At 47.3% G+C, this 15,949-nt stretch overlaps 1 protein-coding gene across 3 annotated transcripts; it reads left to right on the top strand.

The window, feature by feature from the left end:
• Window positions 1–108: 108 nt before the first annotated feature.
• MATK (megakaryocyte-associated tyrosine kinase) lies at window positions 109–15,902 on the top strand. 3 transcript variants are annotated; one of them, XM_075611318.1, is made up of 13 exons: window positions 109–716; window positions 4,455–4,527; window positions 7,713–7,826; window positions 9,854–9,969; window positions 10,628–10,847; window positions 10,958–11,051; window positions 11,141–11,206; window positions 11,372–11,471; window positions 12,710–12,794; window positions 13,015–13,088; window positions 13,677–13,872; window positions 14,726–14,812; window positions 14,925–15,902. In XM_075611318.1, exons 2-13 carry the CDS (start codon window positions 4,519–4,521, stop codon window positions 15,096–15,098), a joined length of 1,335 nt encoding a protein of 444 aa, XP_075467433.1. In that variant the 5' UTR covers window positions 109–716; window positions 4,455–4,518; the 3' UTR covers window positions 15,099–15,902. The 3 variants fall into 3 exon arrangements, with proteins under 3 accessions (XP_075467433.1, XP_075467434.1, XP_075467435.1); XM_075611319.1 differs by lacking the exon at window positions 109–716 and adding an exon at window positions 3,963–4,276; XM_075611320.1 differs by lacking the exons at window positions 109–716; window positions 4,455–4,527; window positions 7,713–7,826 and adding an exon at window positions 9,069–9,447.
• Window positions 15,903–15,949: the final 47 nt, after the last annotated feature.

Genomic DNA, 15,949 nt, shown 5'->3' with positions numbered 1-15,949 from the left:
TCTCTTGCATTGAACCGTTTTAAAGTTGGTGCGAGCTGAACCCTTTTAAACATGAATGCTTTAAAAATGAAGCCCCTTGATGTCCGAGGTGGGAGGGTGAATGCTGAGCACTCTTAGAAATCAACTTCTTGTAGAAGACCGAGTAATGGTGCATGTATATCTGTGTCCTGTTCCGTGCCTTTACTAAACTCCCTGCTCCGGAAACGGCTCTGGATTCCGCTGAAAGGGAGACGCTACTTATAACTGTTTCAGCATCACATGTTACTTTAAATCAGCCCAAATACCCTCTTGTCATTTTAACCACATTGGTTTTTGGTGACAAATGTAGTGCAGAACTGCTCATAGCCAGTGGTCAAAGTGTACATTTTAAAAATGATTCCCAGACCCACCGTTCCACTACTTTTTTGATTACACACTTGCTGTTCTCACCCTCCTCCCTGTGTAAGGGATTAACAGAAAATGTGTATGTAGATGGCCCACACAAAAAGAAAAAATTGTAACCAAAAACCCCCGGAGCCACTTCCTGATCGCTAAAATTATCACTAAAACCCAGAACATCCTGGTTCAAGATCACAGCTTTACCTCGTCCTTCCGAAAACATAATAGAAGCCGCTCCTCTCACGCAAGCATTAGATTGCAAGCTCTTTGGGTTGCAGACTGTCTGCTGGTGTGGTGCATGCTGAAGTGCAAATGGAAGGGAATGTCATTTGAGTGATGTAAGTGGGGTTTCAACAAATATTATGGGCAACATTATCTTTTAAGGGGAGGGGGAGACTGCTTGTTTGATGGAAGCTACTCGACTCTTTTGCAGCTGGAGCAGGGGTGGGCAATTCCAGTCCTCAAGGGCCACTAACACGTCATGTTTTTTCAGGATATCCCTGCTTCAGCACAGTTGGCTCAGTCGAGACTGCCACTGATTGAGCCACCTGTGCTGAAGCAGGAATATTCTGAAAACATAACCTGTTGGTGGCCCTTGAGGACGTGTTGCCAACCCCTGAGCTAGAGGATGGGTGCAAAAGGTTTAAAATGGGATTTAAAGGGGTACTGTAGTTGAATTTAGCTCAGTGTAATCTGCTTCATTAGGAAGATGCAATTCCCCTTAACGGAATTGACTTATTTGTAGTTTGTGAAAAATGAATGTGCTGGGAACACAGAATTCAAGCATATCAGCTACTTCTGTGTGACCAATGATGGCTTTGCAATCAAAGGAACAGCTATGCTAGAGATTTTAATGACTCTGCCTCATCACTGAAATACATTGGGGGGATTTTATCATCTGTAACGTTTCTGTTTACTATGAAAATGTAAAAAAAAAACTGCTTTAAACGTATGTATAATTGTGCGTGATTTTTTAAAGAAGCAATCCATGTTTTAATATATGCAGCCTTTGATTACCTTTACTGGAAACAAATTGACTAAACTATAAATCGATTTGTTCTCCTGTGATTAATCTGCAAAGATCCTGCTTTCCAGGGATCGCAAAATAGCTGCCTTTCAGTTTCAATAAATCTTTCAGTCTGTGTAACTCAGCAGCTACAATGTATTCTTATATTACTAAGGTAACATCTATTGTTACAGTTTTCAGCTCAAACTACTGGGAATATGCGAAACAAATGACCACAAACAGGATAGTGTTACAAAGATCTTTGACTTTTGGGGAAGTTTGCTAAAGCCTACTACAGAGATCAAAGGATGCTCAGTATATTAAAAATGACATTGAGTTGAATTTAAAAATATAATGTAGTAGGTATCTAACACTACCGAACTGATGAATTAAAAAAATAAATATATAGGATATTGCATGGATTGCCCCTTTAAATCCTTTTTTTTCCCTCAAAAAAAACTACATTTAACCTGTTCAATGTCACAGCTTCCTTTAGTTTCAACGTAGGACTGCCCCCCTATATTATCCATTATTGTTTATAAAGCATCAACATACTCTGCTTGGTGGTACAGTGTGTGTGTGTGTGTATATATATATGTATGTGTATATATATATATATATATATATATATATATATATATATATATATTTGCATGTCATTTCCCAGAATCCCTTGCTGCAGTGGGAGCACTATGCTAGGCGATAATGGTGAAAGGCAGGGTTGCAGACCTGTCTAAGGCACGTTCTATAGTGCCGTGCGTGCGGAATTTCAGTTGGCTGACGTCAGTCAGCCTTTCTATAGAAGGGCCGCGCGCGCACGGCTGGGAGCGGGGAGCCGACAGACGGCGGCGAAGATGAAGAAATTCATCTTTTCGCGCCGCTACCGGCTCTGAAATGTGTGTGTGTGTGTGTGTGTGTGTGTGTGTGTGTGTGTGTGTGTGTGTGTGTGTCAATGATTGCGGAACAAAAAAAATAAATATTAAACTTTTATTTTCTTAAAATAATCTTGCTTAGGTCTTCCTTTCACTCACACAACCCATGCACACACATATACTCGCATATACATGCATGTACACACACATACACAGCTCCCTGCTCTATAAACATGAAAAGCATGGGGCACGTGCACGCGCACGCGCGTTCGCATAGGCACGCACAGCCGCATGCTGTATATAACAGCCCTTAGACATGTGAATGTGCTCATAAGTGATATTCTTTATTGGCTATATGCTAACGGTGGAGGTTTTTTGTTGCCTTTTTCACCCACCATAACTTAAAATGTATGGTAAACCTACCCAGCCTACAAATATTGCAAAGCAAGTATAAACCAACCTCACACTGATGATACCCATTAAGGTTGAAACATGTCTGTGAGTGGTTTGACTTGCTTTGCTAGTCCCATGCTGTGCTTAAAAGCTGTGTGAACGGTGATGCATTTGCTTAAATGGGTTCCATGGGTATGGATATTCCAGGCAAAAGGTGACACGTGCTCATTTGCATGTCATTTCCCAGAATTCTTTGCTGCGGTGGAAGCACTGTATGCTAGGTGATAATGGTGAAAGGCAGGGTTGCAGAACTGTCTTAAGACATGAATGTGCTCACAGGTGATATTCTTTATTGGATATAAATATATATGTATATATACACACACCAAATCTGATCGTGAGGAGGAGCTCATTGGTAATGTCACTGCTTTTGAATTGGGTGACCCCAGTTTCTGCTCACTGCACAGACACCATGTGCTGTGTCCCTTTATATCTCTGTCACCCTGAGGGTGGTAGGGACAGACATGGGTCATAGCTCCCTTCTGGCTGTGACTGTCTGTCCCACTATAGCTCCCTCTGGTCTGTCGTGTCCGTCCCATTATTGTGGGATGGACACACTCCATGCTTTGTGTGTCCCTTCTATCTGTGTCACCCTGAGGAGGGAACAGTACAGCCCCCTCCTGTCACCCCATGGTCAATTCCACTTTTTATTTCAACAGGTTCCCTGTCTCTTCTGCAAGTTTCCTGTCACCCCCTGTTCATGAGTGGCCAGGCTCCCCCCCCTCCTTGATGTAGAGAAACAGTGGATGGGGGGGGGGGGGGGGGGGAAAGCATGTAGTGTAACTATACCAGGGTCTTAGTGCTGATAATAATGTATATCATGTATCTGCACAGCCTAGTGCTGTCTATCTTCTATGCAAAGGTGTTCTGCAACGTATTGAAAGGGTTAAAGATGAAGAATGAATGTGAGAATAAGAAAGAGAAGGAATGTTTGGTCTTTGTTCCTTTCACACTTTCACTTCCAGGGTTTCAACAAAATGCATTCAATCTACAGCAGGGGTGGGCGGCTCCAGTCTTCAAGGGTCACCAACAGGTCAGGTTTTAAGGCTATCTCTGCTTCAGCACAGGTGGCTCAGTCGTTGACTGAACCACCTGTGCTGAAGCAGAGATAAGGACTGGAGATAAAGACCTTGAGGACTGGAGCTGCTCACCCATGATCTACAGCTTACCTTTTAACAAGGTGGATGTGTGTGTGTGTGTGTGTGTGTGTGTGTGTGTGTGTGTGTGTGTGTGTGTGTGTGTGTGTGTGTGTGTGTGTGTGTGTGTGTGTGTGTGTGTGTGTGTGTGTGTGTTTTACAGTACAATCTGCTTCTGTTTTCACCTGATTCTTAGGAAATCCAGGAAAGAGGAATCTTTTGTGACAAGGAAGAGATGTTTAAGTGATATATGGCCTGGTTACAGCAGCTATATATTGCCAATAATGTAATTGCAGCCCTTAACAACAGCGTAATCAGCCAGTGCAACTGTCCATAACGTGCTTTGGAATATATCCAGGGCTTAAAGTCCTAAAGACATCAGCATACAGTGATCTCATATGCACCTCTAGAATTCTGCAGGAGCAGAGAGAGTGAGACGCTGTTTACATTGTGTCCTTTGTCCATTTATCTTTCCTTTTACCCCCTGTTTTTTGTTACTTGCTGTATGTATCCCTCTTCATCCTTACCCCCGCTGTCTGTTTCTGCCCTTGCGCCCCTCCCTGGGTATGTGGTGGGGATATAACACCGGTGCTGTCTCCTTCCTCCCAGGTTGTGCATCCTCATACAGAAGGCTGGACAGCAATAATTGCAGAAGACCCGTGGCCGTCTCACAATGTCTGATGTAAGTAACCCCCCACACCCCTCCCAACCCACTGCTACATAGTCAACCCCAGGCTCGAGTTCAGGGGGTGGGAGACCTTTATGCTGGGGTATTACAGGGAGATCCAATAAGCAGATGAATCCAGGCACCACGAATTGCTGAACAGATTTAAACTTTTTTTGTGCCATGAATATTGAATTACAGGGAGGTACAGAGTTCTGAGAATAAGAAAATAACCCATCACATAAGCAGAATAATAATTAACTGTGCATCTTTAATAACGGTTAAACATACACAATCTTAGCAAGCTCAACCCAGATCCACAGTATTATATATTTGTGTCAATTGGACTGATACTGGGAAAGTGACTACAATAAACAAAGAAGGGCAATACACCAATATGACAAATTATTTAGTACATTACAGTACTATATTGTTTCTATATATTTTTCTTCTCGTAAGTATACTCATTTAGTTCGATCCTTTTTCCAAAACATTTCAAGCCTGCAAGCACACACCTATTTAATCAACATGTCCAAGTCAAGTGGACATGCATGTGAATACAGTAGTCTATTGCAGGGGTGCGCAAATTTGGGGGGGGCAATGCGGCACTTGCAGAGGCCCCGCGCTCTTCCCCACAACATTTAAATAAATTGCCGGGGGAGCGTGCGAGGTCCTTGTATGTTTATTACCTGCTCTCCGGCGGCTTCTGGTGACGCATCATCATGACGACGCAAAGTCAAATGACGCCACCGAAGAAAAGGTTTGGAGGGGAGAGAGCAGGCAGGGGGGGCGCAAACAAAAAGTTTGCGCACCCGTGGTCTATTGAGCAATTTATTCCTCCAGGAGAAGTATATATTTTGTTGTATTTCATTTATTTTTATGACTATATTTACTAGGGCACTACTGTTTTTGTAACGGCACTATAGCTCTTATAGTGCTCATGCATTGCTCCTAAACGTTAACCCCCTACGCACCGCATATATATCAGGCATCCCATGCTATTGACTATATCAGGGGTCTGCAATGTCTCAGGGAAGAAGAGAGATTTTATAAAAGATATTCCGAGAGCCGCAGCACATGCATGAATATTACACCCCCACAAACACATACACATACTGTACACACACCAATAGGTATATACGGTATAAGCATAAACATACAACAAAATATGTGGGGGAATAAAATGCATTTAAAACCAAAGACATAACATAAAACACAGACAAAGCTCAGTGCACTGAGCTTTGTCTGTGTTTTATGTTATGTCTTGGGTTTTAAATATATATATCGCCATGCTCAGTAGCACTCCTCTGTGAAACTTATATGCTTATATATATGTTGTGGGTATTTTGGGGGTTCAATATGAGCTTGTAGGTGTTCTGTATGTTTTGGAATAAAATGCATCTCACAATAATGAGTCCCTTTATTTAGGTTTTTTCATTGTTTTTTTCAGTGCAAAACAGTGTCATTTACAAATACACAATACATACATACACTAACCCTGAACAAACACCTACACGCCCCCCCAAATACACACACACACTCTACTCCCCCCCCCCCCCCCCCCACCAACCTGCAGAGAGCCCGAAGTAGGAGTGGAAAGAGCCGCATGCTGCCTACCCCATGACTATATCACTGTTTTATTCCCTGTTCTCTCTATGCAGGAGGGTAAATACACAGGACCCTGTATGACATTGGTAGTGTAGGTACCTGCTGAGGGGGTGTATTTTACCCTGACGGGGTTGCAGGCTTGAAATGTTTTTGGGCAAAGTATTGAATGAAATGATCCATAATTTTGAGAAGAAAAAAAATATAGCAAAAACATATAGTAATGTACTAAATAATTTGTCACATTGGAAGTGCATTGGGGCGTCTTTGTTTAATATAACGGTTATCACACCATCACTAACATCGTTATATGCATCGTGGGTATAGGCGCCACTTTAAACCACTTACCTGTCCCGGGTGAACCTTCCACAAGTTTGGTAGCGTCAAGTTAAACTGGTCTTTTACCCCATGCTATTTTTGTGGCGGGATTCCGGGAATCTGAGCAGTGTCTTCTAGTGGTTATGTAATTATTAGGATCGGGGCTGGAATACTAGCTGTGAGAGCGGGGAGATACAGTATGTTTCTTCTATCATCACCCCTCTTTATTTAACAGTCCTGGCAGCTCATGGACATGTTACTATGCTTCATGCATATACTGTGTTGTTATTGTTGTTATTATTGTGCACTTTATAGCATATTTGCACAGGTTTCTACATATCTCAATATTATATCTATTTTTTGGTGTTAGCGCTTGGCACATTAGATATACATTCATTTTTTTCTTTGCTAAAGGTCCCGGCACCTTTTCCCCTATAAAATCCCCACCGCAATTACTCCTTATATCTCGTATTCATACATAATATGGTACATTTCACTGCAGGGCAAAGTCGGAAAACCAACTTCTCCTTTACTATCTAATCTCTATGTCAGGGGTGCTCAACTCCAGTCCTCAAGATCCCCCTCCCCCCCCCAACAGGTCAGGTTTTAAGGATATCCCTGCTTCAGCATAGGTGGCTCAATCAGTCCCTGCTTCAGCACAGGTGTCTCAATCGGAGGCTCAGTCTTCGATTGAGCCACCTGTGCTGAAGCAGGGATAGCCTGAAAACCTGATCTGGTGGGGGTGGGGGTGGGTGTGGGGGGGTCGTGAGGACTGGAGCACCAATGCTTTACGCCATCAAATACCCTCCTTCCCTACCAGAACCGACAGCAACGCATTGGTATTTTAACCCCTCCTTTGCCAGTGGATATGTTAAAAGCAACTGGCACAGAGGGACACAGAGCCCGCAAATGAGACGACCAGGAAATGCTGAAACCCTTTAGTGCATGGGGTTTGCAAGCATCCTGCATGGATCTCCTGTGTAACTCTTGCTAATGATCCATGCATTGAACGTGTGGCCTGGGCTGGGCGCGTTAGACACTGTGAGATAATTACAGCATTCTTCCCATCTTCCTCATTTGTTATCTTTATAACGAGGGCGACGAGCTGAGGGCAAATTTCCGGGACTCCTGTTGGGTGTTACAGAGCGAAAGCAAACGGCCATATAGTATTATTAACCCCCTCCGCTGCACGAGGGTCCTGCTTTAAAATGAGGTGCTCTCAGTGATGAGGAGAAGCCCTTCCGCAGGCCGAGTACTCAGTGTTTCCCCCTCTCCCGCAGAGGGCTCTGCTCCCCGGGACGCAGGTCATTGCAAAGGCTGACCACACCAAGCCCAAAGCAGGGGAGCTGGCATTCCACAAGGGAGACCTGCTCAATATCGTGAGCGCCTGCGAGGTGAGAGCCCCAGCACTGGGGAACAACGTGTGAAATAATGTGCATGTATATAGGTAGAGAGAGAGAGAGATGCAGAAAGTAGATCCAACACACTTGTGGTTAATAATAAAGTATTTATATCGGAGTGATCGGCGAAATAACTACTTTATTATTAACCCCAAATGTACAGTATCCTTCTTTCTGCATTGCTGCACACCCACATTTCCATTAAGGAGTGCCATACACGCAGAGCTCTCTCTCTCGCTTTCTGTCTCTTTCTCTCTCTCTTTCACTCTCACGCCCTCTCTTTCGCTCTTTTTTTTGTCTTGCGCTCTTTTTTCTCTCACTCATTTGTTCTGTGTTGCTCTCTTTTGCTCTCTTGTTCTCTCACGCTCTCTTGTTCTCTCGCGCTTTCTTTTGTTCTCTCGCGCTCTTTTTTCTCACGCTTTTTTCTCTCGCATGCTCGCTTTTTTCTCTGACGCTCGTTTTCTCTCTCGCTCTTTATCTCTTGCTCTCTCTGTCGCTTTATCTCTTGCTCTCTCTGTCACTTTATCTCTTGCTCTCTCTCTCTATCTCTTGCTCTCTCTGTCGCTTTATCTCTTGCTCTCTCTCTCGCTTTATCTCTTGCTCTCTCTCTCTCTCTCGCTCTCTCTCGCTTTCACTCTCATTTTCTCTCGCCTTCTCTTTCTCGCGCGCTTGCTCTCACTCTCTCTCCATACAGTATGTGTGTAATAATGTAACTATATATTATATGTATACAGTATGCATGTGTAATAATATATGTATATTATATGTATACGGGGAGTGTGTTTCAAGGCACCCGTGGTGCACTTCAGGGGCAAAAATGAGCCCCCGTAATCAATGAATTGATCCATATGGTGCAGGCTTTCCCCCCCCCAGAATGTCACCATTTTTACCTTGATACATTTGGCCTTATGTGTGCGTGTGACATCAAGTATATCTGTGTGTACTGTAAAAATGTATATTATATGTATATTTGTATATACATGTATATATTTGCTTATTAAAGATAAACCCATTCATTGCCTCAAGCGCCGACAACACATGGCTGTGAATCCTATTACAGTAGGGCCCCGCTTCTTGGTGAATAGGGCTGCCAAGTCCGCGTATTCGCAGTAGGGGGGCCGCCAAGTCCGCGTATTCGCAGTAGGGGGGCCGCCAAGTCCGCGTATTCACAGAAGGGGGGTCACAGAGTCCGCGTATTCGCAGAAGGGGGGCCGCCAAGTCCGCGCATGCGCTGAAGCGGGGCACCCTGGGACGGCGTAGGAGAGATGGGAAATCGATGGTGGACATAGCAAATGCTATGTTCCGCTTTTCGGTGATTTCCGCTTTCTGGCGGCGGCCTGGAACAGAACCCGCCGTATGAGGGGGGCCGTACCGTATAGTGTTGTGCAATGTGCTGCTGTTACACGGTGTAAAGGACAAATCCTGATCATACAAGGACTCGCCAGCCGTGTGCGCAGCTGCTCCCATCCAGTTGTTCACACCAATAGATTTATCCTCGGCTCATATAAACACCACTGCTACATGTACAGGATACGTTACTAACCCATGTCACACACTCTCCATGTACATGGGTGTTCATAGCCACAGCCGTGTCCTGGTGGGATGTGGTTATAAGGTAACAGGAAGGAAACCTATTTAGGTGGGGTGCAGAGGAAGTTAACCCCTGCACTGCCAGATCAGGCTGGCATTTTACTGCTCTGCGTGTTACTACGTCACCCTACGTGTCATTATATTGCTCTGCGTGTTACTACGTCACCCTACGTGTCATTATATTGCTCTGCGTGTTACTACGTCACCCTGCGTGTTACTACGGTGCTCTGTGTGTTATACTGATTTGACATAATCATTCTTTTCTCTCTCTCCATCCCATTTTCTCCTGTTGTTCTGTATTACCTCCCCTCCCTCTTGGCTCTTGCTGACTCTGTCTTCACTCTTCCTCTCTCTCTGTCCCTTCCCCCCCCTCCCCTTCATCTCTCTCTGCACCCTTCTTCTCTCCCGCTCTTCCCCCCCATCTCTCTCAGGATAAAGGTTGGTACCGTGCCCATCACCATGCCAGTGGGAAGGAAGGGTTGCTCTCAGCCAGCATCGTACGCGAGCGCCCCCCTATCAAAGTGGACCCCCGGATAAGCCTCATGCCGTGAGTGCTTCCCCCCCCCCATCTTCTGGAAACTATGAGGTTAAATCACCCTTGAAATCCACAAGTTGGAGTCATATCTCTCATTCTCATTCCCACCTTCATCACTCCTTCCTCTTCACCCTCTCTCCTCCTCTTCACCCGCTCTCCCCCTTTCTTCCATGTGTCTTCCACCTCACCGTCACTTCCCTCTCCCTCCCTGTCTCCCCTCTAACCCTGTATCTCCACTCTCCCCAGTCTATCCCTGTTATTACCCCCATCTCTCCCTCCCCATGTGTACCCCCTCTCCTACCCCCCTACTCTCTCTGCACCCTCTCCCTCCAACCTCAACCCCCTATTCCTCCAACCTCAACCAGTCTGCCCTCTCCATCCGTCTTCCCCCCTCTCTTCTCCCTCCATGCCCATGTCTCTCCCCTCCATGCCCTTGTCTCTCCTCCCTCTTCTGTCCCTTCCCCCTCACCGCATCTCTTCCCCAATTCAATTGCACCCCCTCATATTCTTGCTCCCTCCCTTTTACCCCCCTTTCCTCTTGTCCTTCCTCCCTGACCTTGTTTCTTCACCCTGTACAAGCCCCTCACCCATCTCCTCCCCCCCCCCCATCTATCCATTGTACCCCTCTCCTATCCCTGCATCTCCCCTTCCCCTCTTTTCCTCCTCACAGCTGGTTCCACGGGGCGATTTCGGGGTTACAGGCGGTCCAGCAGCTGCACCCCCCGGAGGATGGGCTGTTCCTGGTCCGGGAGTCGATCAGACACCCCGGGGACTACGTTCTGTGTGTGAGTCACGGGGGAGAGGTCACTCACTACAGGGTCTGTTACCAGGAGGGGAAGCTGAGTATACACGAAGAACAGAGTTTCAGCAACCTCAAGGACATGATCGAGGTGAGGGGGCCGGGTTATGCAGGGGATCTGTGTATTAAATTAATATTGGGGGTGCTATATGGAAGTTGTGTGTTTATACAGGGATCTGCATGCTATGCCCTGTTTTTCAGTATTACACCACTCACCAGGGGGTTCTCTGCACCAAACTACTGAAACCCAAACCTAAGCATGGGGCAAAGTCAGCGGAGCAGGAGCTGGCAAAGGGTAAGTACCACCTGAGCCCCCTCATACCCCGTCATAACCCCTCCCCTCTGTGCCAGCCTGTACCCGTGTCACACCTTTGTCTCTCACAGCCGGGTGGTTGCTCAGTTTTCAGCGGCTGACTCTGGGGGGGAAGATCGGACAGGGAGAGTTTGGAGGTGAGTGTCACTCCATTAACCCCTCCCCTGCAGCCCTAGACCCGCTGGGCATCTCCTCTCCCTGTACCCCTCCTCTGCCACATGCTTGCAGATGTCAGGCACATGGTGATCTGCGCACATCCCCAGTGCTGCAGGGGTTAATGTTCTCCGTCCTCCTGTCCCCAGACGTCCTGCAGGGGGAGTATATTGGCCGCCCTGTGGCCGTCAAGAACATTAAATGCGACGTCACCGCGCAAAATTTCCTGGCGGAGACGGCCACCATGACGTGAGTGTGGTGTAGTGGTTAAGGTACCTGGGTGAAGGTGTGGTGAAGCGGAATGGGACATTTGGCCACGACCAAAACGCCACCACGCATCTTGTCACCGAGACAAGTCACCGGCAGGAAACCTGGCCACAGGGCAGCTCGCCACTTGACATTTTGCCACGAAAAATGCCCGCAATGCCCGACAGAAAGTGTACACAGCATAGACTGCTTGCCCGCTCTGACGCGCCATCTTTAAATGTCCGGCACGGGGCATTTAAAGATGCGCGTATGGAAGCTTGCTTGTCGGCACTGGAGCGCACGCTTTCTCTCGGAGCGGGTGGTTGGGGGGCACGGGAGCGCGCGCGGCAGACATCGGGTGCATGCGTGGCAGACATTTTAGGCAGCGCCGCGAAATGTCAAGTGGCGAGCTTCCCTGCGTCAGGTGTCCGCTGGTGACGTGTGGTGGCCGATGTGCCAGCGGCGTTTTGGTCGCAGACAACCGTCCTAGACCATGGTGTAGGGAGAGTGGGGGGGATAGGATCAAAACTTTCAAATACATAAAGGGTTTCAAGAAAGTACAGGAGGGAAGCATATTCCAAAGAAAGAGGAGCGCTAGAACAAGAGGTCATTCTCTGAAGCGGGAGGGTGTCAGGCTAAGGGGAAATGTGAGGGCGCCCTTCATGGAAAGGGTGGTAAATAGTGGAGTAGCCCCTCAACAAACGTGGTGGGGGCTAATACAGTAAGGAAATTGAAACATGCTTGGGATGGGCAGAAGGCGAAATCCTAAATACAAAAGAAAACCAAGAATCAAGTAGGGTGTGAGGTTTTACAGCAGATGGGAAAAAGGGCCGACATGGTGGGCCAAGTGGTTCCTATCTGCTGTCAAATTCTATGTTTCTGTGTAATGTTTAGGGTGTCTGGGTGGAGGTGTGGTGAAGAGGTTAAGGTATCTGGGTGGAGGTGTGGTGTAGAGGTTAAGGTATCTGGGTTGAGGTGTGGTGGAGTGGTTAAGGTATCTGGGTGGAGGTGCGGTGTAGAGGTTAAGGTATCTGGGTTGAGGTGTGGTGTAGAGTGTAAGGTATCCGGGTGGAGGTGTGGTGTAGAAGTTAATGTATCTGGGTAGAGGTGCGGTGTAGTGGTTAAGGTGTCACCCATTTGAAGCTGCTACTTAGAGCCCCAACGAGGTGCAGGTGGGCTAGGAGTGCACCCCAATAGTGGCTGCATGGCGGTAGCTGCAATGCTGTCTCCATTCTCTCCAGTAAACTCCAGCACAAGAACTTAGTGCCTCTGCTGGGAGTCGTCTTGCACAATGGCCTTTACCTGGTGATGGAGCTAATGAGCAAGGTGAGGGGGGGAAGGTAAAGATAAATAGAGAATGGCACATTTTCAGCAAATTGCAAAAAATTGCCACAAAAACGTCGTCTTTTTTTTCTTCACACTTCAATCTTTCATGAAATTTTCCAACCGATTTTCAGTAAGATTACCCATCTCTAGTAAGAGGGGCCGCACTGTGACACCTGTCTCTTCTGTGTGCCCCCCCCCCCCACCCCTCCTCTCGGTGCAGGGGAACCTGGGGAATTATCTGCGATCCAGAGGTCGAAGTGCGATCTCCTACCAGCAACTGCTGCACTTCTCTCTGTGAGTAACCAGGCTCCATGATACACACCCCCTGAGTGTTAAATAACCCTCTCACTGTCCTGTTACACCCCCACGTGTTAAATTTATTTATTTATTTATAAAATATTTTACCAGGAAGTAATACATTGAGAGTTACCTCTCGTTTTCAAGTATGTCCTGGGCACAGAGTAAAACAAAATAATACATGTTTACAAGTACAGTTACATAAATGAACAAGGTATACATTATATACAAGACATTGCATGCACAGTTAAAGAAAATATATATTATGAGTGTATGAAACAGTTACAGACCAGATTAAAGTGTGAGACAGCCTTAGATTTGAAAGAACTTAAGCTCACTGTGCTATTATACCCCTGCAAGTCTTAAACACCCTTTTTACTGCCCTGTTATACTACTTATGTGTTAAACACCGTTTGATGACTTGTTATACACCCCCTGAATGTAAATACCTCATGCCTATCCTGGTATACCCACCCCAGTGGTGGATAGTTGGGTATTGGGTGTTATATATGTATGGGTGCAGAGGAATGCCTTTCTGGCACCACAAGGGTTAACTGGCCCCTGCGGGGGTGGTGTGACCTCCAGGGACGTGGTGCAGGGTATGGAGTACCTGGAGGGGAAGCGCCTGGTACACCGGGATTTGGCTGCGCGGAACATTCTAGTGTCAGAGAGTGGCGAGGCCAAAGTCAGCGATTTCGGACTGTCCAAAGCGCAGCTCCAGCCGGAGGACCTGAGCAGGCTGCCCGTCAAATGGACAGCACCGGAGGCACTGCGGCATAATGTGAGGGCCCGCTCTGAATATCACCTACTCCCTGAATATCACCTCCCCCAACTCTCCCCGGGAATATCACCTCCCCCACCTCTCCCCGGGAATATCAAATCCCCCACCTCTCCCCGAGAATATCACCTCCCCCACCTCTCCCCGGGAATATCACCCCTTCCCTGGGATTGTCACCAACCCCCCCAAATATCACCTCCCCTACGAATATTGCCAACCCCCGAATATCACCCAACAAACTGGAAATCACCAACCCCACTCTTGTGGATATCGCCACCCACAGACCAAAAATATACCCACCCTGGGAAAATAACCCCCTCTGAATATCCCCACTCAGCACCCTGAAATATTATCTCCCCTCCCAGAAATATCATGCCCCACCACCATGAAAAATCACCTGCCAGCCCCCTGGGAATATCACCTCTCGGATATCACACCCTATCACTCCAAGTCTCACCTGCCAGCTCCCTGAAATATCACCTCCTACAAAGATCCCGCCCCATCACCATGAATATCACTACCCAGCACCTGCAGTTATCACTCCAACCCCAGGAAAATCACCCCCCACCCTCCGAAATATTATCCCTCCTGCGCCCCCTGAAATTCCCCCCCCCCCCAATTTTTTTTTTAGCAACCAAACGTGGCGATAGCTTCCCCCGAGCTAATGCCCCTGCGCATTGATATATGTTGGCACCATATAGATAATGATGATCTTTTATTTATATTGCGCCGACATATTCTGCGGAGCAGTACAATGAGGGAGTAGGAGAGAAAATAAAGGTTGAGACAACAGGAAGGAGCTTTACATTATAAAAACATCATTCACAGCAATCGTACTTTTTCTGATCTCCCCCAGAAATTCTCCTCCCGGTCGGACGTGTGGAGCTTCGGGGTGCTGCTGTGGGAGGTGTATTCCTACGGGCGGGCGCCGTACCCCAAAATGGTGAGCTCACCAAGGTGACCTGTCGACCTCCCCTCCCACGGCAGGGTGAAACAGAATGTGTTGGACTCTCTGGCAGTGAGAGGGTTAACGCGAGCTCCCCTCTGTTTTACAGTCAGTAAAGGAGGTGGTGGAAGGGGTGCAGCGAGGGTACCGCATGGAACCCCCCGAAAAATGCCCCCCCGCGGTGTGCAGCCTGATGAGAAGCTGCTGGGAAGCGGAACCAGGAAAACGTCCCCCTTTCAAGAAACTGAGGGGGAAGCTGGAGAAGGAGTTAGCAGGAGAGTAAGGGGAGCCAGGGAGACCCACCTCCTAACCAGCCCAGTTGGGTCCAGCACTCCCCTGTGACCTGCGGGTAACATTATCCTCTGTGTGTGATACCACCAGGAGGTGTGACTCGCCTCACCAGGGGATGTAACTGTGAGATCACCATCTGGTGTGTGACCTCATCTGGTGTGGCTTCACCAGGAGCCAGAACTATGACATCGCCAGGGTGGGTGCGACATGGAGGAGAGGTATCTGTGACCTCATCAAGTGTGTGTGTGACTTCATCAGAAATATGACCTGCGAAATCATAAGGCAGCAGGACTTTTGTGACATCACCCAGCGAAGAGTCCATATGATGTGTGTGACATCACCGCCTGTGTCCTTCCTCTGTGTTTCGGAATTCTGTGGTGCACCTGAGAGGTTGTGTTACCATCATGCAGTGTCGGCCGTAAAGTGCCCATCCTGTGACCCCACCAAGCCAGGGTTTGAGGGTTCAACTGAGTCCTCTCCCAGTGAGTTTAATGCTGTCACTGCTAGAGAGGCCTGACACATCCCACAGGAATATAAGGATCCGCAGAGCGATGTAATAACAGAGGAGCAGCAGAGGGGGCTTCCTGACCGCAGGCCCAGACTGCACGGAGAGATAATAAAATGTAGCACATGGGACAGGGCCCCCGGGAAACTGAGGGCCGTTTGTATAATGTATACATGCAACGCCTTGTGTGTGTATAATATGAATACATGTAACGCGTATATAAGGAATGTGTGTATCTAATGCATATGTGTAACGTGTGTGTATATGATTATAAATGTACTGTTTGTGTAACGTGTGTAGACAATGCATACTGTATGTATTATGTGTGTACATGATGC

This window comes from Ascaphus truei, chromosome 8 (genome assembly GCF_040206685.1).
Source record: "Ascaphus truei isolate aAscTru1 chromosome 8, aAscTru1.hap1, whole genome shotgun sequence".
In the NCBI taxonomy this organism is placed as follows: Eukaryota; Metazoa; Chordata; class Amphibia; order Anura; family Ascaphidae; genus Ascaphus; species Ascaphus truei.
Note: the sequence above shows the minus strand (reverse complement) of the source record. Positions and strands in the feature narration are given on the sequence as shown.

Bases quoted from the DNA above. Each gene is read 5' to 3' on its own strand.
- MATK (XM_075611318.1), top strand. The intron at 9,970-10,627 runs GTGAGTGCTTCC...TCCTCCTCACAG, and splicing joins CCCCGGATAAGCCTCATGCC to CTGGTTCCACGGGGCGATTT. The intron at 11,472-12,709 runs GTGAGTGTGGTG...CATTCTCTCCAG, and splicing joins GCGGAGACGGCCACCATGAC to TAAACTCCAGCACAAGAACT.